At 33.1% G+C, this 23058-nt stretch overlaps 1 protein-coding gene and 1 long non-coding RNA gene across 2 annotated transcripts; one reads left to right on the top strand and one right to left on the bottom strand.

The window, feature by feature from the left end:
* Positions 1-1677: 1677 nt before the first annotated feature.
* On the top strand, positions 1678-9111 carry LOC114722881 (integrin-linked protein kinase 1). The gene is made up of 12 exons (XM_028909007.1): positions 1678-2209; positions 3290-3364; positions 3486-3581; positions 3886-3971; positions 4053-4173; positions 4287-4366; positions 5754-5816; positions 5973-6079; positions 6278-6363; positions 7433-7554; positions 8014-8125; positions 8761-9111. Exons 1-12 carry the CDS (start codon positions 1886-1888, stop codon positions 8866-8868), a joined length of 1380 nt encoding a protein of 459 aa, XP_028764840.1. The 5' UTR covers positions 1678-1885; the 3' UTR covers positions 8869-9111.
* LOC114722882 (uncharacterized) lies at positions 8132-23004 on the bottom strand. Its single transcript, XR_003738190.1, has 3 exons — positions 22985-23004; positions 11447-11451; positions 8132-8390 (listed from the first exon to the last, which is right to left on the bottom strand). It is a non-coding gene; the product is annotated as an uncharacterized LOC114722882 (long non-coding RNA).
* Positions 23005-23058: the final 54 nt, after the last annotated feature.

Genomic DNA, 23058 nt, shown 5'->3' on the forward strand with positions numbered 1-23058 from the left:
TTCACGTTATCGTTTTTTATGTCTAGACTAAATCTCCCGTATTTAATTATTATTTAAAAAGGGTAGCAAATATTAAGAAATGATGAAGTCAACTCTCTCTAACCTTCTTTTATTGGAAAATTTTCAACCTAAAATTCTACTTATATATTATCGCACTGAACAAATAAAAATTATATTTTTACTTGTTTGCATTACAATTACAATATCTTTAACTTCTTTTGTTGTTGCTATGGACGGTTATCTTGCTATTTAAAATAACAATACTGCATCCGCTCTTTAATATAAAAACTAATTAATTAATTTAACTAGATTTAAAAAATCAGTTAAGTTAGTTATTTGTAATAAATAGACGTTGTCTTCTCTAAAATACTCTTGCTAACCATGTGTATTAACTAGAATTATCATTTGACGAAACATTTAACATGTGAAACTATTACAAGGACAACCTTAAGAAAAAGGATAAATATAAAAGACAGAGTAGATTAGAATCTTATATATTTAGGATTAAATTAAATATTAAACCAACTCTCATATTAATATGTACTATCTCTGGTTCTTAATATAAGAGTTACTTGACTAATTTGAGTAGAAAAAAAATTAATTAAATTAGTTATTTGTAATATATAGGTGTTTTGTTTGTCCTAAAATATTATTGCTAATTAAAGTGTATTGGTTAAAACTACCATTATTACAAAGACTATTTTAAAAAAATAAATAAATATAAAAGATAAAGTAGATTGGAATCTTATATTTAGGAACAAAATAAAAGTCAAACAAGCTCTCATATTAAGAACTGGAGGTAGTATTGTTTTTTCTAAAATATCATTATTAATCATATGTATCAACTAGAATTACTATTTGATGAAATATTTAACATATGTAACTATCACAAAAACTACTTTAAAAAAATACATAAACATAAAAAACAAAATAAACTGAATTCTTATATTTAAAATCAAATTAAATATAAAATTAATTTTTATATTAAATATGATTAGCTATCTATGCTCGGCCATGGCAGGGACGAGGAACACGAGACATCTCCTAAATCTCACGTCGGCGGTCGGCCGCACTGCACGAAAATGATCGACACTGGGGCCCATAACATGAACCGGCTCCGACAAGTACGAGAGGTAGCGAGTATATTCGAAGGCCGTGGTATTTTAACCAGCATTTGTGTCCGTCCATCTATGCCATGCACAAAACCAACGGTTCAGGTCATCTTAAACCTCCGTAGCTGACAACTTTCTTCGATATAAAAGTTAATATAATGTTTAGCTTTTTAAATTTATTCTTATTTTGGTTTTAATTTTTTAAAATTTAAATTATAAGTTTTGATTTTTTTAAAAATAAAATGATCCAAAGTATTATCAAATTATAATGTAAGAGCTAATATTTTAAATAAAAAAAATTGAAAAACTAAAATTTATTATTTAAAATTTAAAAGACTAAAATTAAAATAAAAACAAATTTAAAAGATCAAAGTAACCCATTTTATAAACTACACACGGATGTTTCGTTCGTATTTACTACAGGGTCCCATGGCCAACTATTCAACTCTATCCTCCTTGGCGTCGCAGTCATTTTGCGCTGGCATTCTCCTGGACGCGCGTAATAATCGCGTCAGCTTATCGTCTCCTACCCCGCCCCTGTTCAAACCTGCCAAAGTTCCAAACTTGAGAGTTGTCCGTCTCAACTTTCATAATAAGCACGGAAGTCACGAACTCTCCTCCTTCATAAAACCCTCCTACTTTCCCATTTTCCCTTTCCAGGGGTTTGGCATTACGTGTTTCGCATTTGCATATAAATTTCCCAGAATTACGGCTTCAAATCTCTTTCGCTGGTATTGTGTTTTCAGAGTGAATTTATTGAGGTTTGTTGTTTCATGGAATCGAAAAACCCAGCCAGGTTTACACTGGGGAGGCAATCATCACTGGCCCCCGAAAGGCATAGCGACGAATCGAAGCTGCATCAAGACGGCGATGCCCTTGGAGATATTGATCCGGGATTTAGGCTGCTGTGTTTGGCCAATGAAGGCGATCTGGACGGTATTCGTGAGTTATTAAATACGGGGGTTAATGTGAATTATAGAGATATTGATAATCGCACGCCTCTTCATGTTGCGGCCTGTCAGGGATTGACTGATGTGGTTAGTCTGTTGCTCGAAAAAGGGGCTGTGGTCGAGCCACAAGATCGCTGGGGGAGCACGGTAAATACAAAGCTCTATCTCTTCTCCCTCTGTTATTGCACGCTCTGAGTTGATTTACTAGGCTAATTAAGTAGTTGTTAATGTCGCTGTTGTTGCTGTTGCTACTGTTGTTCGGCGACGTTCATGTTAACGAATTGGGCACGACAAATTTTTAGTTTAAAGACATGAACAATCATGAAAACCCTATTCACCAAGTTCAGAACTCGCCTTGAGCATACCAGGGTGACCATATGATTGCATTGAGATGAGGCCAGAGGCGCTGTATGAACATATACACTAGCAGAAAATCATCTGTTATAGTTTGACTAAGTTAAAACTCAGTCCTTGAGCTTAAATTTTGATTCGATCCCCTTCGACCTTCAGAGCAACTCAGTTCTCATGTTGTTCAAAATGTTTGTCCGTACATTTTAGAAAATGAAGCTCGTATGGGTATTGAGTCTCAATAAGTTAAAGTTTAGAGATTGAGTTTTAATTAAATCGAGACTATAAGGACTAAGTTGTATCAAATCAAAATTTAGAGATTAAGTTTTAGCTGGGTCAAAACCATAGGAATCAAATGATTAATTTTCCTTGTATGCTAATAATAAACAGCTTAGTCTGAGTTTCAGACGCGTAATGGGAGGCCTTTTCTTTTAAGAAATTTTGCATTGAGTCCTCTATCCACTTTACAAGGTGCTGCCGGACTGGGTAACTTGTTTCTATTTGAAGCTTAATGGAGGGCATCTTGCTCATATTGGGCATTCATTGGGCAGAAAAATTTCACTCGTGTGATTTTCAAATACAGGGGCATTTGTAACTTCGTGTTTTCTTACCTAAAGACACGTATATTGAGTATAAAGAGCAAGTGCATGTGATCAGTTTATCACCTTGAGAACTTGGTTGCTACTCTTGCTGCAAATCACGCATTTACAATTTCTTCACTGACGGATTCAGCATAATTTACTACATCCTTGTCTTTGCATTCTCTAAAAAGTCCTTCTTGGTCTTCTATGTGACTTCCATTTTACCAAAATTACTGTAAGTAATTACAAAATAATTAATTACTGGAAATTCAATGCAAATATCATGCCTCTTATTCAGCCTCTTGCAGATGCTATACATTATAAAAACAACGATGTGATCGATTTATTGGAGAAGCACGGAGCAAAGCCTCTGGTATGTGTGATTTGAGAATCTTGAAACTCTGAAGTTGTCGCTCTTATTTATCTTGCCAATTCAGCATTAGCTTGTACCATTCAACTGCTCTGTGGCAACTCTTATTATTATACCGTGTCAGGTGGCCCCTATGCATGTTAACCATGCACGGGAAGTACCAGAATATGAAATTGATCCTAAGGAGCTTGATTTTACCGATAGTGAGGAGATAACTAAGGTATACATGTGCTTATGATTTTATTTTACCTTATTTTCTGGTAGTTAATTTGATCCATCTTCCAAATACCTTCTTTGAGAACTTGAGAAACAGATAAGAGAAATTCACTAAATTGTGCCCGTTTATTTGGATCCCATGGACTGTTTCTATTTTTTAGTACTTAGATTGAGCATGCCAACAAATATTGGATACTAATGTCTACATGCATGAGTCATCTGTTAATCCAAGCACTGCAAATGCTTGATAGACTACTAATTTTGGTTATGTATATTTTTATGTCTCCAATTATTCATCTATCGGTCAGGGAACTTTCTGTAGTGCATTGTGGCGTGGAACAAAGGTTGCTGTAAAAAAGCTTGGGGATGATGTCATTAATAATGAGGAGAAAGTGTGGGTCATTTGTAAGCTTTGTTATTCCTAATAAATGCGGTATCATTATTAATACTAACAAAAGTACTTGGCATCTGACAGGAAGGCCTTCAGAGACGAGCTTGCCTTGTTTCAGAAGATTCGGCACCCTAATGTAGTCCAGTTTCTGGGTGCCGTGACTCAGAGCAGCCCAATGATGATTGTGATAGAATATCTTCCCAAGGTTTTTTGTTCTGAATTGCATGGAATTTGATCCTTAGAATGATCTTGAGGAAATTTTTTTATGTAAGTTGGTATAAGATTTTGCTTTTTCTAATTTTACGATTAATGATGCAGGGAGATCTTTGTGCATTCTTGAAAAAAAAAGGAGCTTTAAGACCAACAACAGCTGTGAGATTTGCTCTTGATATTGCTAGGTCATTGACACATTAATCTTTTAGAACTTTTTCCTCTTAAAAGTTTTCTTAATATGTCATGATGAGGAAGTTTTGTTCTTTTTGTTCGCCACATTGAATCAGTTATATAGATTTAACTATTTTTTTCAAGTTTTTGGGTCTTAAAAGAAAAAAGTTAAATACATTGCAGATTCGGTTTTGATAGCAGATTATTTCCAGTTGTACATGAATTAAGTTACTTTTTCTTTTTAAATTTGTGCTTCTTTGGTTTAACCTTTGAATGAGAACTGGCCAGTTAAAGGTTCTGCATTAGTTTGGAATTTGGATAATGGAACACAGTTAAGCACAAACCAGGTGCATCTTTTACATTAAGCACTCTCCATGTTTATCCTTATTTAGAAAAACCTTATTAATTACACTCCCCAGTTAAGGGCATTTAGGGAAAAACCTTATTAAGTACATCTTGAAAGACAAAAGAATGCCTTATGTTTATGAACATGATGCTTCAGAAAAAGTGTCTTATAAGTCTAAACGGAGGGAGTAGTAGTTTGTCATCTATGTCTGTATTACTGATTTATCCAGTTCAAAATCATGAAATGATATTGTATCTTGCATTGACTCTATTGATAAAGTGATAGGAAAACCTTTCTAAATTTGAATTTGCAATACGTCTCTATAACAGTCATACAGTTCTTGAACAATTATCCGTATGAAGGCTTCGTGATTAACTGCAAACTTGAAATTTCCTTGAAATATGCAGTAGCATTTTGCAAAGAGCTGTAGAACCATGTTTTGACGAGAAGGTTGATTTAGTTTGCCTTTTTATTTTTGGGACTTTGATGCAAGTGTTAATCCAGTTCAAAAGACTTGCTCCCGGAAAGTGAACATAAGACAGAAAAGGGAACCGTTCAATAAGCAGCTAACTCTAATACTAATGGAAGTTTGGTAGAGTGGTGGCTGAGAGAGCTAGTGATAACAGGGGAGTTATGAAGAGCCCAGGCAGTGAGAATGGTGTGAAGAATCATTTTGATGGGTTTCCCTTAGGAGATACTCTAGGCTCTCAAGTGCCCGAGAGTAAAGATTTTCAGTCTTTTATCCTTTGGCTTTGCATTCTTTGTTATGTTCTGTTGCCGCACTCTTTTATTATCCGCATTATTGAAGGTCGATAGTCTTGCAGCTTATACCTTCCTATGTCATATCAGCTGTACTTTTCTGGTGCGATGCTAGTTTTCTTTTGTTCCCTGTATCAAGGTTCCACCAAACTTGCATATTATTCTAATTGGTAAATTATAATGTCTTTCTCTCTCCGTGTCTTTTTGTCCTGTATGAGCGCAGTTTTAATTGATAGATAACACAAAGTTTGCCTGTGTATTCTTCATTGTCCTTACACTGTATGGAAACTATGCAGGGGAATGAACTATTTGCATGAAAATAAGCCATCGCCAATAATTCATCGTGACCTTGAGCCCTCGTAAGTTTAATTTCTCACTTACTTTTTTCCCCTTTAAAAAAAAATTAAAGTAAAATCCATGCCAAGAGTAATGTTTTCAATAAGATTTATCTGCTTTAATATCCTGATGTGGCCTGCACTTTTTAATATATATATCTTTTATGAGTAAGCTAACAGTAATATATTGCGGGATGATTCGGGCCACCTAAAAGTTGCAGACTTCGGGGGCAGCAAATTGCTGGCAGTTAAAGAAGACAGGCCTTTATCCTGCCAAGAGACATCTTGTAAGTGATGCTATCTTTTGGAATGCATTTCTTAATTCTTATATGATTGTCTGAATGCTTGAGACGTTTTAGACATCTACAGTGCCGCACTTTCATGTTCAGTGTAGAATATTGTGATATTTTATGAAGCCAAGTTTGAGATACCACTTGATGGATTATATTTTTAAAACTCGGACATTCATTACTTTTTATTCTTAGGCCGCTATGTGGCTCCAGAGGTTTTCAATCAGGAAGAGTATGACACCAAAGTGGATGTCTTCTCATTCGCTTTAATTCTGCAAGAGGTAATGTTTTCACATATTTTCTTTAATTGATGAAAGCTATAAAACTTGCTATTGAGTTATATACCTTTATGCAGTCGGTTGTTTGATAATTATTGATGAAACTGGAATATAAAAATCTTGTTAACAGTTTAGGCGCGAGAGTTGTCACATGAATTGTGTAGCGGATATCTCTGAATAATGACTATGCCTGTTGTTATGGTGCCTCTGTCTCCTAATTTAGCTGTTTGAAGTATGAATAACATTGCTATGTTTCTTCTTATTTCCTGTAAATTTTTACTTTTCCGTAAATTCCTTCTCCTGTTAGCAAATGCTCTTTAATGTGAAAAATGGAGAATCAACAAAGGTGAATTGAGGACCCAGACAAACCACAGCCCCCCTGTCGAAAATTTTCAACTAGTGAGTTACATGCTGAGAGCAATTTAGTGGTTATGGAACATTTCCACCTTTAAATTTTGAAGTTTTAAAATTGATTTCAGAGTTTTATTCATTGTTGCACTTGTTCCTAGAAATAAAAGGCGCCCAGCCATTTGTTCTGGTTTGTTTCTGACGTAGATCTTAACAAGATTGGTGAAGCCACTCTTCAAAACCAGATTGTGGTAAAGAGTCATGACAGTCAAGTACTTAAAGAATTACTTATGGCTGCCTATTGTGAGATTCCAATATTTTGATGGAGATCTTAGCAAATACGAGGAGCATGCCACTTGACTTTTACAGGAATTACTTGTACCAAACCCAATGTGCAATTCCATTGGTTTCTAATGAGTAATGAGATGAAACAAAATAAGTGCCGTAAGAAAACCATGGGATGTCACATGTCAATATCAACTTCTACGGACATCACATTAGATGTCATTTTTTGTTCGATGTCAAATTGTGAGTGTTAACCTTATGATATTTTAGGTATATTAATGGTAATCTTTTGTCAGAAGTTGATACCATGGGTTTTTCCCCTAGTAAATCCTGCTCTCTCTCTCTCTTTTTTTTTGGGGGGGGGTGTTTTGGCGGCATTGGTAAATTCTGCTATTTGAAGCAGCCTTGGTGATGATATATATTATTTCTTGTGTTTTAGATGATAGAGGGCTGCCCCCCTTTTTTCACAAAGCAAGATGATGAGGTTCCTAAGGTATATGCTGCAAAGGAGCGTCCTCCTTTCAGAGCTCCAGCCAAGCGTTATGGCCATGGACTGAGAGAGTCAGTTCCTTATCCATGTCAAATGGTGTTTCTAGCCTACGTTTTTTCCGTTTCGTTTATTTGCTGGGTTTTGAGTTACAGGATGTTAAACAACTTCATTGTAATTTGTAACTGACAGTCTTTTGCTGCTAAGTCTGATTTCAAAATTAGCATGTTTGACAGTCTCACACTTCATTTTAACACTTCCTGCTTCAAAATTATCATCTGAATGCGATAGATTAATTGGCATCTAATAATCTGTTGCATCTCAATGATTATTTGCTACTGCAGAAAAATTGGAAACCAGATTGTTATGGACTGATAATTTACATGTTCCCTGGCAAAAAAATTTCGGGCATTTTCACCCTACAAAATGCTTTAAAGCATCAGATACATGCACACGCACGCATGCATATTTTTTTCGGGTGAAGAATACAAACACATTTTTGCTTATGCTTCTTATGGTATCTCTGCTTACAGACTGATTGAAGAGTGCTGGAATGAGAATCCAGCAAAGAGGCCAACATTTAGGCAAATAATAACGAGGCTTGAATCCATGTACAACACTTTTGCTCATAAAAGACGATGGAAGGTTCTCTTTCTTTCTCTATCACCTCCAGCACGATGCACGTGAATTGACGTACTCTTCCTATGATTTATTTGAATTAGAGGTGCAAGTTTCATATGCTTGCAAACCCTTGTCCACTTTCCTGCCATTGAAAATTTCTTAGCTAAAGATGGACTCAAAGGTTGTTATAATAATTGGTGGTGTGTCCAGAAAGGGGCCCAGACTAGGGTTTTGTTACCATCACATGGGACATGAGGTGAAGGGTAAAGAGAAAGCAAGTTTTTCTTCTCTCTCTCTCTGGTTGTGGGGTGGGGCGCAGGACGAGTAAGGTAAGAAATCAGTGAGTGAATGTGCGGGAGAGCCCAGCAGTCTCAAACTGCCAGCAGCCAGTGTGACTGTTTTCTCTGATATTACAATTGGAGCTTGACCTCCATCGGTTCATCACCCAATTTGACGCCGGTTGGGTTGCTGCTGAAATAGCAGTAAACAATATGGGATTAATTTATCTCATTCGGAAACAATATGGAATTAATTGATCTCATCTCCTCCTAGTGGATAAGGCGCGATGTTGTTGTATTCTTATAAAGCACTTTGGTGGGCGTAGAAGCAGTTCGGGGATTTTGTAACTGACATTAGTGGTTGCTTGCTACGTGTTTCAGGTTAGGCCACTGAAATGCTTCCAGAATCTGGAAGCCATGTTGAAGAGAGACCACTCAAATTCAAGCAGTCGCGGCGGCTCATCTCGTTCTACAGCCAGCAGTTTATGAATTAAGCAAAAGAACGTAGATTGGTTCCTCACTTTGACTCTTTTCTTGGATAGGGGTTGGAATTGATATTGAAATATCATGGAAGCATTCTTTGTGTCTTAGATTTTCGAGATTCTTCGAGCTCTTGTGCTGAGCATTACCACATGTTGTAGCATATAAATATTGCTTTTAATATGTACGTTGTGTGTATAATGTAATAAGAATTTACTTCTTCACTAAACTAATGTTCCAACTGGGAACCAACATATTTCTGCCGTTCATGTGGAACCAAAATTAAAGAGACGGCCCTTGACAATTTCTGGTTAACCGTATCTTAGGCCGGACAAAATTTATATCATAATAAACGAAATGTAATACTCCTCCGATATTTAATATAGGATATAATTGTTAAGTTAGTTTTATCTTAAATATAAGATTCATTTCTCATATTTATCAATTTTTTCTAAATTACTCTGCTTTCAACTATAATCAAGTAGAAGAGAGAGAGGGTATTAAGAAAGATGATTATAGTGTTTTAGTAAAAATGTCACATTTCTTATAATTAACTAATTATCTGACTTTCTTAATCTAATCAAATTAGTTAAATGGGTCTTATATTAAGGATCAGAGGAGTACTATTTTCGGTTCTAATTATAAGATTTTATTTGTAGACTATAAGTAACATCTTATAATTAGGATCAAAGGTAGTATAAGAGCTAGTTGACAAATTTGAGTAAATTAAAAAAAATTAGTTAAATTAGTTATTTGTAATAAATATGTATTATCTTTCTTTAAATATTCTTACTAATCATATATATTAGTTAAAACTATTATCTAATAAAGCTTTTAATATGTGTAACTATTGTAAGGACTATCTTAAAAAAATAAATAAATATGAGAGATAAAGTGAATTGAGATTTTATATATAAAATTAAATTAAAAATCAAACAAGTTCTTATATTAATGTAATTAAATTAAGCTAGAAATTAAAATTTTGAAAAGCAAGATGAACGGCGAAATTCAAGCGTCAACTAAGCTCCCTCCTTCCACAAATAGATATGAATTGAAAAATCTCATTCACAAATACTCGTTAAGAATATTTTTGAAAGAAAAATTACAGGTAATATATATATATATATATCATGCGCCTTGATTTGTTGACTAGTCAACTGTATTTATTTTATTGAGGGTTAAATATTTAATTTCATTTATTGTTTGGTGCATATGAAAATCAATGGATTCTATGCGCCAACCCGATAGATACAAAGTTCGTGAAACAAACAAAAATGATTATATACAAATATGTACTATGCACTTGCAAGCTTCACATCATCACAAGTTGAAGAAATGAAATAGCAGATGAATTTTTCTACGATTAAGCTACAAATTATCATATTTTCCTACTAAAGAGCAAGACCACAAAATTGCCCCATGAAGCAAGTTTAAGATGCATGTTCCCTTTCCTGAGCAAAATCAAATCCATAAAGCGGTTGTGAATCAAAACCTAAATAAATTAAGAGAGGGACTCCATTTTTGCGAACACACAACGAATTTTCCCATACGGTTCGCCTTTTTGTTTCCTCATTTGGAGAATTTGAAAGACACAAGCTAACATAGGTGTGGTTTTACTTTGCTTCTGTATGAGAAAGGACCGTGTGCCTTATGGCAAAGGGCACTAACCACAAAGATGAAAGGGCATGTGATCCTCTAAGACTATTAATGGACACCAAAATCTAACATGATCTTTTCCTTTAGTGGGAAAACCCCACAAGCCTTCCACTGAATACCCAACCTTGTTATTTCCAGAAATATTTAATTTGCACGTAATTCATTTGTAAGCCACCAGAATTTGGTCTCAGCCTCTTTATTTGATATCTGATACTGTTCAAAAACCTCATGCATGGGGACAGATGAAGGGTAGGCGACAAAAAGTTGGCCTAATTAATACGAGGTATCTTTTAATTATTCATAATTGGGTTCAGTTTTTCTGTAAGTACATGAAGATTAAAATTCTAAATGAACAAGTGCCATTTTAAAATTGAAGTGAATTTTTATACAGTTGTCTGATATACTGCATGACGAATACTACTTAATCTAATTGGGGCAGTTTTGCCTGCAATTTTTTTTTTTTGGCCCCTTCATAGAGTTTTGAACCCTCGATCATGTTTACACAAAATCGAGTTCTTATTTAACGTAATTCTGGTGCCTAATTAAAAAGCATTTATGATATTATATACTACCTTTGGTCCTTAATATAAAACCTTATTTAATTTTTATTTTGGTCCTGAATATAAAACCCTAATCCACTTTGTCTCTCATATTTATATAGTTTTTTTTTTTAAGATAGTCTTTCTAATAATAATAGTTCTAACTAATATACTTGATTAACAAGGATATTTTAGAAAAGATAACACCTATTTATTACAAATAACTAACTTAACTTACTTTCTTAATCTCCTCAAATTAGTCAACCAGATCTTATAATTAAGACCGGAGGTAGCATCTACAAACAGAATAATCATGATGAAATTTAAAAATAAAGGATATGGTCGAAAAAAATTACCATTCTGATCATAACATATTGAAACCTTTATGTCACTCTTACTTGTTAGTGCTTGGCACAGCTATTTAAAAACGAAGGATCAAATCACTATCTTTTAGTAGTGAGGCTTGGATAATTTAGCATGAGGTCTTAATTAATTATGAAAAATCCTCCATTTCACCTTGTGCCGGAGATAAAACGATGTTCCCCTGAACCGACAAAGTCTTAAGTCAATATAGATCGCTTAATTTTGTGTGCGCGTTCCTGTCATCCACTTAACTAAACTCATTTCACTTCGCTTTAAACTCACAAGGACAATCTCAGTACTGCTAACGACTTTAATCTCCCATCGATAAGGTACAAGGATACTCGTACGAAACATTCAACCAAAGAAGAAAAAATAAACAAACTGATGTGTCAGCATTCAGGTTGTTTTTATCATCTATAGGAGATGACTTTCAGACTGTAACCCTGTGAGCTTTTAATTTACCTTACCCATCCAACTCCAGTCCAGTTCACTTTTTTGGCTTCTCTGTGTCATGAAATTATTAGCTGAGAGACCAGATGGCAGACTTGTTGTTTACTCCAATGTCCACTAGCTAGTTCTTCACGAACCATGTGACCTTGTACCTTCGTAACAGGTCGCTATTGTCTCATGCTATTCATGCAAAATACTTGGGGTAATGTTATACCTTCTTAAATAGTTTGAGTTTCAATATGGCAAAGCTTGTTTTATTTAAGACGGCTTAAATCACATATTAGGTACTTAGTTGACCGTGTATATGAAAATACCCAAGCAAGTTTTCCTCCCAAACTTCAACCGTAAGAGGGTCAAATTGCTAGTTCAGAACCCACGCTAAAAGCCTAAAAGGCTCGAGTCAAAATATTAAAGACTCATCCAAGTTCAAATATCCTTTAAGGTAAGATTTCCCTTGAATCTTCTGATCTTATCTTTGCTTAGTTTGGGAAGGAAGATACATTAGTTTAAGATAACCTGAATATGACAGTAATATACCATAAGAAAATGGCCAGGACTGGGAATATAGAACATAGATCATGTATGCATATCGACGATGGTTTGTGCCATTGTTTTTTAAACAATACAGTGAAGGAGAGGGAGGGGATCGTACTGAAGGCTGGAAACCTGTCTGTAACAGTACTAACATCCAACTAGTACATGTGCTTTTGAAAGGGCATCATTACCCTTTAAAATGGGAAGAAAAGAAGAGAGAAAGATCGATACATAACAAAAAACGTATTCAGCTCCATGTGACTACCAAAGCCTAAAGTAGGTATCATGCCTGAATCCTCACTCCACCAGAATATAAAGGAGAGGGTGAAGCATGAGAATAAGTGGTTTTTGTGAATGATTGAAATCCTTAGGCAAAAAGGAGAACTTTATGCCTTCCAAATCCGAAAGAACAATCAATGTTTTCAAACAAGCATCATTCACTTTTTTTGTAACAGTCTCCTTCAACTGAATTTGATAAAATCATGGAGGGTCACTCATGCTCCATTATATGTATTACTGCAGTAAGTTTCTGCAATTAAAGCTTGGTACCATTTGGGACACTTTACAGAAAAGCATCACAGCTAAATATCACATTAACATATAATGGTATAAACTTTTTGTTCATAGGAGAAAGAAGTACAAATTTTATTCCACTTCTGCATGCTGATCTATAGTTAGAGTGGTGGCAGTGGACCCTCTATTTTTATCTTCAACGTCTTTTTTAGGTCTTTGAATTAGGACCCATCAACTGAAACTTACAGGGCTTAGAGAGAGCATAAGGCCAAAGGTAAGTAAGAAACAAGAGACATACAATTTATGGATAGTAGAATTATGCTGTGACTGGAAATTACAAGCTTTATAGATCTACCCAATTACCATTGCGGGTTCTCTTTAGCAAAAGGAAGGGTTGGGACCAAACATCAGTGAACCTAAAGTAGAGTGGGATGAGAATAGAAAATATCGCCTGATATCACTTGAGCATTTATGTCTATCTTCAATATTCTTAAGTTTTGATGAAAAGAAAAAGAGACTGTGACTTTTAAGTAGGGCCAAGGAACATTGATGCATACTTTTGCTTATGAGTGGTATTTTTCAATACAGTTCTATTAGGTTCCGGCATAAACTAATTCTTATTTCCAATATAATAATTCAAGAAGAACTCTTGGAATTACTTGAACTATCCCCCCTAGTAATTCATTGTCATCTAACAAACTGCGCTTGGAAAATTCAGAGGAGAACTACCAAGATTGGAAGATAAGAATGATATAATGATTTAAGATATCTTATTTGGGCAAAAAATAGAAGTAATTAGGAACATTGAAGAGAAGACAGAATTAAGTTGGACAGCGATGAAGTTCAACACTATTGCTCAACTGTCAGTGGAAACAACAAGCTGCAGATTGCATAATTTGCAGACTTTAATAAAATCAGCTAAGGCTTGGTTGATGCTGAACTGAATCAAAATCTTGATCTGAAACTCTGCAACTTTTGATGCTGTATTAGGGTGGATAGGCCTAGTTAAATTCTGAAACACAATTAACCAGTCCAAAAATCGTACACGGCAAGTATATTAGGTGGCATTAATTCTAGCTTAAAATACACACAATGAGTCGCTAGGTTTGTTATTTCATGCCTTGGTGATATGGAGTTTCCTAATCAACTGCAAGTTTCTTGCAGACTCCATTCTTGAAGTTCAATCTATTTCCCATTTGAGCTAAGCTTTGCCATGAAGACGTTGGAGGTTGAAGCATATATAGGACTTGGGAATGGCATGAAATCGTAGACTAGCTTGAGGACAAGGAAGGTGAGATTGTAACAACCCCTATGTGTAACGCATTTATGAGATTAGGTCTTGCATTGAAGAATAGAGAATCGTGTAACTGCTCTGCGGTCCCATCGTCTGAAAAGAATATTAGTCTTCATGGAAAATACAGCTTGTACTTTGCTTCTCTTTCAACCTCACAGTATATATGGTCACATCTCGCTTCAATACATCATCCTCAAATGAACTTTTCACTGCATATGATATTATATAACAAAAATTCATATTCTTGTTCAGAGAACCAATAATATAATAATTGATTGGGTGGATGAAGAAAGAGGCACGAGGAATCAGAGTTAGCCTCAAAGTGGTCCTGAAGGTAGATATGGGCAAGATTTTCATGTTTGTGAAACACGGTAGTTTGACCCATGAGAATGATATATGGCCTTTCCGTTTCAAAAAGAAGAATTAGAATTGAAGCCATGAGTGGAATAGGGACGCTTAGAAAAAGTCCAAGAAATTTGACAGAGAACGGGATCGGGAAAGGAAAAAAACATGGAACCATAAAAAAGAAGTTCACTTCTGCAGAGATTATCTATATCACTGCTTATGCAGATGGATTGATAGAGATTGATAAGTTCCAGTATAATATGTGTGTTTGATGTCACTTTAATTGGTACCTCTTCCATGGCTTCTGCAAATAAGCATCCTGCCATTGCTACACAAATGTGTTTCTTACGCACAAAGGGAGAAACAGAAATGAGGCACAAATGCTCCGGAAAAAAAAAACACGCGCACGCACACGCACGCACGCACGCACACTCATTCTCTTCAAGTATATGCATGTTATATATGATTATCTATTTTCACGCCTTTCCCTTTACTTTTGTTCTTCATTGATTATTGATAAATATATATTCAAATTAATCAACTAGTTCTTATATTAAAGATTGGAAGGAATATAAATATATTGGGTGTTAATGTATTAGCTAATTAAAAAACACATGTCATATTTCTTATAATTAATTAACTTACATGACTTTTTTAATCTAATTAAATTAATTAAATAAGTCTTACATCAAGAATCAGATAAATATATATATGATTTCTTTTTTAGACATGATTTTAATTTCAACTAGATTTTTTCCATGCAATACATTGGATAATTAATAGTCTTAAATAAACATTTTTAGTTGAGGTATATTTTTACTTAACTTATCATTTCCTTATCATTTGTAGTTAAGAAAATGATAAGGAAGAGTGTGTCATAAACATATATATGGATTTTTTTTAGAGTACTATGCAATTTTTTTTTTTTAAATACACCATACTATCAAAGAGGCATATTTCTCAAAAGCATTAATTGGGGGAAAAAAAGAGAGAGAATAGAAACCATTTTTTCTAATTAATTAGTAAAAAGTTGACTGACGCATATCTCCATAACCCAAACAGAAAGGAGCTGATCCAGTTTGCCAGCACATAGCTTTAATCATGCTACTAAAGAACAAAGCATAACCAGAAGGGAAAAATGTGTTTTTTTTTCGTGGACCAGCCAGGAATACTGTTGCATACATGTACCATCCTTTCCAATCATTGATTTTAATGTTGAAAGGTACCTGACCCTAACAACTTGCTGTGTGTTAGTAATCTTTTATGTCCTTCAATCGATCTTCATAGCTGGCCTGGCAAAGGGTAAGTAAGTCAAATTCAACTCTTGATTTCCCAAGAATATGTTAGAAACTGTATTTTATAATGGAGTATAAATCTAAAATAATACTACAATTTTTAATATAAGACCTTATTTGATTTTTATTTTGACACTAAATATAAGACCCCAATTCAATTTGTCTCTCATATGTATATATTTTCTTTAAGATAGTCCTCCTAATAATAGTAGTTGTAGCCAATACATTTAATTAGTAAGGATATTTTAAGAAAGACAATACATATTTATTACAAACAATTAACTTAACTTCTTTTCTTAATCTCTTCGAATTAGTTAACTAACTCTTATAATTAGAACTGAAAGTAGTATATATGACGTAAATTTCAGGTGATTTTGTATAATTTAACTATAAACATGTGACACCTACATAAACATGTGTGTGTGTGTGGCCCAGATTGCCTGGAAGCTAGTACAGCAACTTTACTGGAAAAAGCTTCTACCGTTATATTTTTGGTCACGAAAGTATAAGGAAGCAAAGTAATGATAGGCGGCAACTTAGAAAAGCCTTTTCAGTCTTTTTCTTTGTGCAGTTTATCAGCTCTTTTCAAATCAAAGCAAGGCTAGTAAAAACCAATTTTGGAAAATATTTTTGCTTACAATTTTAATTGATGAACAGGTGCTCTTTTATTTTCCTGATATTTACAATTTTTTATCATGTACTTTTTAAAAGAGTAAGTATCACCCTTAAAATTGTACACAACTTTTCCAAGGAATAATTAGATGCATTAATTAATTTATGCATTCATATACTCCTATTTAATAGAATCCACTTACTTAATCTTAACAATAATGAATCAATAAATTAATATATATAATCTAATATTACATAAAAAAAATTTTAGAAAAAGGATCCTAAAATTATCATTTCTCAATTTAAGTACCTAAGAGTTGAAAATGACAAAAAAGGAAGTGGTATCTGAGTTGATATTTTGTAAATATAGTTAAAATTTAAATGTCATTATATCAAAAAATTTATTAGCAAGTTCTAAACTCAAAATAATATGTGTTGAATAGCGAACAAAAAATATACTGATAATTTGATAAAAAAATTTTCAAATCTAATATAAAGATATTTTATTCATTTAACTATATTTACAAAATACTAAACTAGATATTACTTCTTTCTCTATCATTTTCAACTCTTAAGTACCTGATTTAAAATATTACATTTTTTAAGCTTTTTTATTTGTGTTTTTTCCCATTATATATGAATATTTTAAAAAGACTAACCCACAGTTATTAAAGTTAAATAATTATTAAAAGTGAAATAAATAACAAATAATAAATTCAGATAGCTTGGCCTTGAGCCCTTGAGATGTGAAATTGAATATTTTTGTGAATAAAAGGGGTTACATCACATGATGTGATGTGGTGTGACCATGGCATGCTCCCATGCTTACAACCCGCAAAGAGGATTGGACTTTCACCGTCCTCATCAAAAACAATATTTCTCTCTTTCTTTTTTAAGCTCAGAAAATTCTCTGCAGGTTCAAATGATCCCAATCAATGAAGAAACAAATTAAATTGTATAGTATAGGCATTTAATTATGTCATGTTCTAAAATTTATATACCAATTTTACAGTTAAGCCTTAATTAGTTAATTTAGAAGGAATTGCATGAATTTCACTGAGACTTACTTCTTCTATAATTAATATAAATTGTAAGTCTTTTTGTTAATTGATAAATATAAAAAAAAATCTTCAAGTTCATATAATTTTATCTCATTTTTAATCATGTATACCTATAGTTGTTTTCCTATCAAATTTTTATAATTTCATTTGATGGTTATATATAATTGAATCTCTCAGCAAGTATTTGTGAAAGCATGGTTAGTTACATTTATTATTAATACTGCTCAGATAGCATATAGTGTTAAAAGAAATCCAACAACAAAGGCTACATTGTGAGACCATATTTCAATACTCAGTGGACTGATAAATAATAAAAACTCATTATCATTATGCATCATTTAGATCTAATTTGGATTGTTTAAATTGAATTTTATTTCTCTACCTTTATAATTTTAAAAATTATTCTAATGCATACAAAATCTAAAATAAAAATAATACATTAAGTATTATTTTTTTAAAATAATTTTTATTTAAAAATCTTAAATATGAACAGTTAAAATTGTATTTAAACATTATAAATTTTATTACAACGATGGGTTCTGAAACTGATTTTCTTCTACACATGCACGTGTGTGGCAGATCAAGTGTGTAAATACACGCCAAAAGGAGGCCGATCCCCGGGAAGGCGCACACTAAAATTTAGGTACTCCTAAAACAGCAAGATCAGAAGCAACAAACCACAAACTTAAGACTAGGAAACAACAAATTATTGTTAAAGCCCAACGAGAATAACCACATAGAATTGCTGTCTTTCGTCCATGTCCTTCCCCTAATTCCTGTCTCCCTATTACTGCTTTACAACCCCTGTTACATGTTATTTTCGATCTTAATTATAAAACCTCGTTTATAGTCTATAAAAGAGATTTTATAATTAGGACCCAGTGTGGTATAATCCTTTGTGTCTCTTTTGTCTATGTCCTTCTCCTAATTCCTGTCTCCCTATTATGACTTGCTTTACAACCACTATTACATGTATTGTTCTTGTTTCATTTCAAAAAATTTAAGAATATATATTAAAATTTAATTAAAAAATAAAACAATTCATTCAAATTAAAAGGGTTTGGTTGGAAATTTCTCCCGCGGAAGTGGATGGCATGTCCTTGTTCACTAATGCATCATGAATGGATGACCCACAATAAGCCATTGAAAGCAACAAAGCGTACAACCCTATTCCACATTTCCACTAGGTCCAATCAACCTCTCCTTCACAAGTCCCACATCGCAGGATTCCTCATGCCCCCTCCCATGCTTCCCCGTATTTAAAATCATGACGACCGGCTTAAACCATTTAATTCATATAAATACGCAAATAAATAGTAGTATTAAATAGAGCCCATACTTTTTATGTGTTTTAATTAACGGTCAGTATTTAAACATTTATTCTTTATCATCAAGCCATCCCATCTCTGAAGACACATTGAACTTTTAGTTAATTTTGGGTCAAGAGAGGTAGGATTACAAATTAAAGATGACAAATCTCTTCAATGAGTTGTTAAATGTTCTTGTTAATTGGTGCTTTGAATTCATCTTTGGACCGTGGTGCAATTTTGCCTATCAACTCAAAAACAGTGAACAAATCCATAATCCGTAATGAAGGCGTATTGCTCGTTGAGTAAGGCCAGTGGATCCCTCATGTTATGTCACATGTAAATAGATTAAAGGCAAATATGTATATGTGGGGTTAAAGGCAAATATGTATATACAGGGTTAACGTGCAAATTTATTTTAAAAGTTTTCAATTTTAGGTCTGTGTTTGGTATGGAGAAAAAAAAAAAGGAAGGGAGGGAAAGAAAAATTTTTAATAAGCTGATGAAAATAAAAGAAGGGAAAGAGAGAAAAAAATTTTAATAAGCTCGATTTAAAAAATTAAAAAAATAAGGTTAAAAGCTTTTAATTAATTTTTATTGCTCGTTTATATTACTTCTTTTCTTTATTAAAATTTCAAAACCCCACTTCTCCAACTTTTCAAATAGAGCTCATTAAAATTTTCCTTCCCCTCTCCTCCTCTCCATTTTCCTTATACCAAATACTCCTCTGGTCCTTAATATAGGACCTAATTTGTTGAGTTGATTTTGATATTAAATATAAGACCTATTTATCATATTTATTAATTTTTTTAAAATTATCCCTATGGATACTCCATCAACCATAATCAAGTAGAAGAAAGATGGAGGATATTAAGGAAGATAATTATAGTGTTTTGGGAAAAACATGTCATATTTCTTATAATTAACTAACTTACCGAACTTTCTTAATTTAATCAAATTAGTTAAATAGGTTTTATATGGAGGATCAGACGAGTAGTACTTAGGAATGCTAAACATTGGAAAGTTTTTTTTTGTGCAATTTTATCCCAAAAATTTAAAATCGTAATACTTTTGCCTTATGCCATTAAAAAAAACTAACATTGATAATTAAAATAATGACATAGACTATTCAACAAACTTACTCCTTCAGCCCTATTTATAAAACAGAGAGAAAAGATATTTTTTTTAACCTATTTATAGGATACTGAGAGAAATTTTTTGTATGGATATACAATTTTACCCTTCATCTATAATTGTGTTAACTTTATTTATATGAAATATTATGTATATTAAATAAGAATAAAGTTAGAAAGTTATTACATTTTAAATTTTAAATGAGAGTTAATAAAGTTTATAATTTTTTTTATCTATGTGAAATACGTTAGAAATTATTTATATAGAATCTCTGCCCCCTCTCCATGCTGTATTTTGGGATAGCTCGAATCCCATCCCCATCCCTATATTCATCAAGCTCCCCTGGTCAAGCCTTTTAAGTGGGTTGATGCAAAAGGTGGCAGCGAGAGAAAGAGAGAGTCGAGTTAGCACAATTTCTTGACGGGTTATGAATCGAAGTGTGTTCATATGGCTATGAAGTGTGACAAAATAAAATATTTCATTTATACGTAAAGTTTCTGCCAACTGAAACAAATTTGAACATGTTAAAAAATTTTTTTTTGAATATTTGTATTTCCACGTTTTCGTTTTAGGTAAAAGAATCAATACAAATTTTAGTCTTTCAAGTTTATTCTTATTTTGGTTTTAGTCCTCAAATTTTAAATCATAAGTTTTGGTCCCTCAAGTTCCTCTTCATTTAAAATATTGATTCCTTTAATCTAATAAAAACTTAGATTATGTTGTCCCTTAAGGGACCAAAACTTATTATTTGAAATTTGAGGAACCGAAATCAAAATGAGAGCAAATTTGAGAAACCGAAAATTATATTAACCCTATGTAAAAATAAAAATTTAAGTTTTCTAACATTCATGGTCAGTGCTTGTAATATTAACTTGTGCCCCTCGTCGTAATTGGAGATTTTTGCATACTTTAGGATTGGTAGGTGAAATTGCACTATACTCGTATTATAGTACCTTATTAATTACTCCTCCGGTCCTTAATATAAGACCCATTTAACTAATTTGATTAGATTAAGGAAGTTAGGTAAGTTAGTTAATTATAAGAAAAGTGACACATTTTTCCTAAAATACAATGATCATCTTTTTTAATACCCCCTCTCCTTCTTCTATTTGATTATGGTTAAGGAAGTATCCATAGGGGTAATTTAGAGAAAATTGATAAATATGATAAATGAGTCTTACATTTAGGACCAAAACCAACTCAAGAATTGGGTCCTATATTAAGGACCGGAGGAGTATGAGTATTTTTGCTCTTAATTCATTGACACGTGGCACCTACGAGCCTGCCTTAATGGAAATCTGCCCTCTGTTACCAATTGGGAGGGTTTATACTGTTTTTTTTTTTTTTCAAGAGATGATAAGTAAAATTGTACCCTAATATTCTTTAGGATGCGTGCAGCTTCTTCTGAAATATTTTATGAGTATTTTTGCTCTTTAATTTTTTTTTAAAAAAAATATAGGGATGCTTGAATATTTTTCATTCTACTATTTATTATATTCACGTTTTTTGGCATATATCCAACGGTCTTGATTGAAAAATTAGGCAAATTAAATTACTAGCGTATGCTTATTTAATATTAAGAAATGGTTTACTTGGTTGAACTTGGGAAAATGGATTCTATTTTCATCACAGTTGAAACAGTATATTTATGGGTGTGCAGTGTCTCTTTATTATCATTAATTATCAATTAATTAATCTCTTGTATCATGTTCCTCAAGAATACATGGGTGTTACCTTTAATCATAAAGTTTTTTTTTAATTTCATTCTTTACACTTCTATTTACCAGTACTTGTTGGAAGTCATATTGATAGTGTTCCAACAAAATCAAAATCGAGTTAGGTTACAACACATAGATGTTAGGCTGTTGGCCCTCCCTGTTTCACGAAAAAAAAAGAAAGAAAGAAAGAAAGAAAAATAACATAGATGGAAAGTCTTCAAAGCAGTAATAATTTGCCCTATCTATAAGATTTGACTCAAAATTAAATCTTAGTTAAGGAGAATTTCCCATGAAAGAAGAATTTAGATTGCTACTTCTGGTTCTAATTATAAGAGCTAGTTTACTAATTTGAGAAAATTAAGAAAAGAAATTAAGTTAGTTATTTATAATAAATATGTGTTGTCTTTCTTAACATATCCTTGCTAATTAAGTGTACTGGCTATAACTATTATTGTTAGGAGGACTATCTTGGAAAAAAATACATAAATATAAGAGATAAAGTGGATTAGGGTCTTACATTTAATATTAAAATAAAAGTCAAACAAAGTTTTATATTAAGGATCGGAAGTAGTATAATCTAAGGAGAAGAAAAGGTACCTTTGTCATGTGGCAGTCGCCTTCAAGCCTCCGGGTCACCACCAACAGAAGATGTATGTGTATGTGCGGCTTTGTTATTATACACATTGAATGATGCAACCAGCTAGTCCCCACACAGGCGTATAACAATTAAGAATTATGGATACGAAATAACAGAAAAATTCAGTAGTCAGATTAGAGCAGTTAATATGAGGCCTTTTTTGGGGGTGCCGTGATGATCAAACATTTATGTATCAGGCACAAGATTAAGAAACATTTAAACTGTCTACTTTGTAAATATACTAATCTTGTTCAAATGGGGCTAATCCTCTGAACTTTCCCCTTGCTTCATATAATTGTCAGTTTGTTAGAAAAAAGCTAATATATGTGCTGCGCCAACGGGAATGGTTTCAAGAGATTTGTACAATACCTTAAACGGCAAAATCTTCAGCTCCATGACGGGTTCATATGAGGAAATTTCAGTTCTTCGTCAATGGCTCAGAGATTAGAATTAGAAACCATAATTCTGTCTTAAAAAGAAATATATGTAAAAAAGTGGTAGCTGTACAGGTCTCTAGAAACTATAGCTATATATACATATATATGATGAAATTAACGAAGAAGAAAAAGAGGGTTCGTCTGATTTTTGTGGTGAAACAAACAAATGGTCCAAAGTTTGCAACTTAGCCCAACGCCCTTTTCGCCCCATTAATAATCGTTTTCAGAACTTCTCTCTCTCTCTCACTCTAGACTTTTCATATTTTCACTGATCACTAATGCCCTTCGTCGTTCCCCTATGACT

This window comes from Neltuma alba, unplaced genomic scaffold, assembly GCF_004799145.2.
Source record: "Neltuma alba isolate B1F8T4 unplaced genomic scaffold, ASM479914v2 tig00012116_pilon, whole genome shotgun sequence".
Taxonomy (NCBI): Eukaryota; Viridiplantae; Streptophyta; class Magnoliopsida; order Fabales; family Fabaceae; genus Neltuma; species Neltuma alba.

Coding starts and splice junctions, on each gene's coding strand:
- LOC114722881 (XM_028909007.1), top strand. CDS start 1,886: ATGGAATCGAAAAACCCAGCCAGGTTTACACTGGGGAGGCAATCATCA. Junction 6,080..6,277: donor ATCCTGCCAAGAGACATCTT/GTAAGTGATGCT, acceptor TTTTATTCTTAG/GCCGCTATGTGGCTCCAGAG. Junction 7,555..8,013: donor TATGGCCATGGACTGAGAGA/GTCAGTTCCTTA, acceptor CTCTGCTTACAG/ACTGATTGAAGAGTGCTGGA.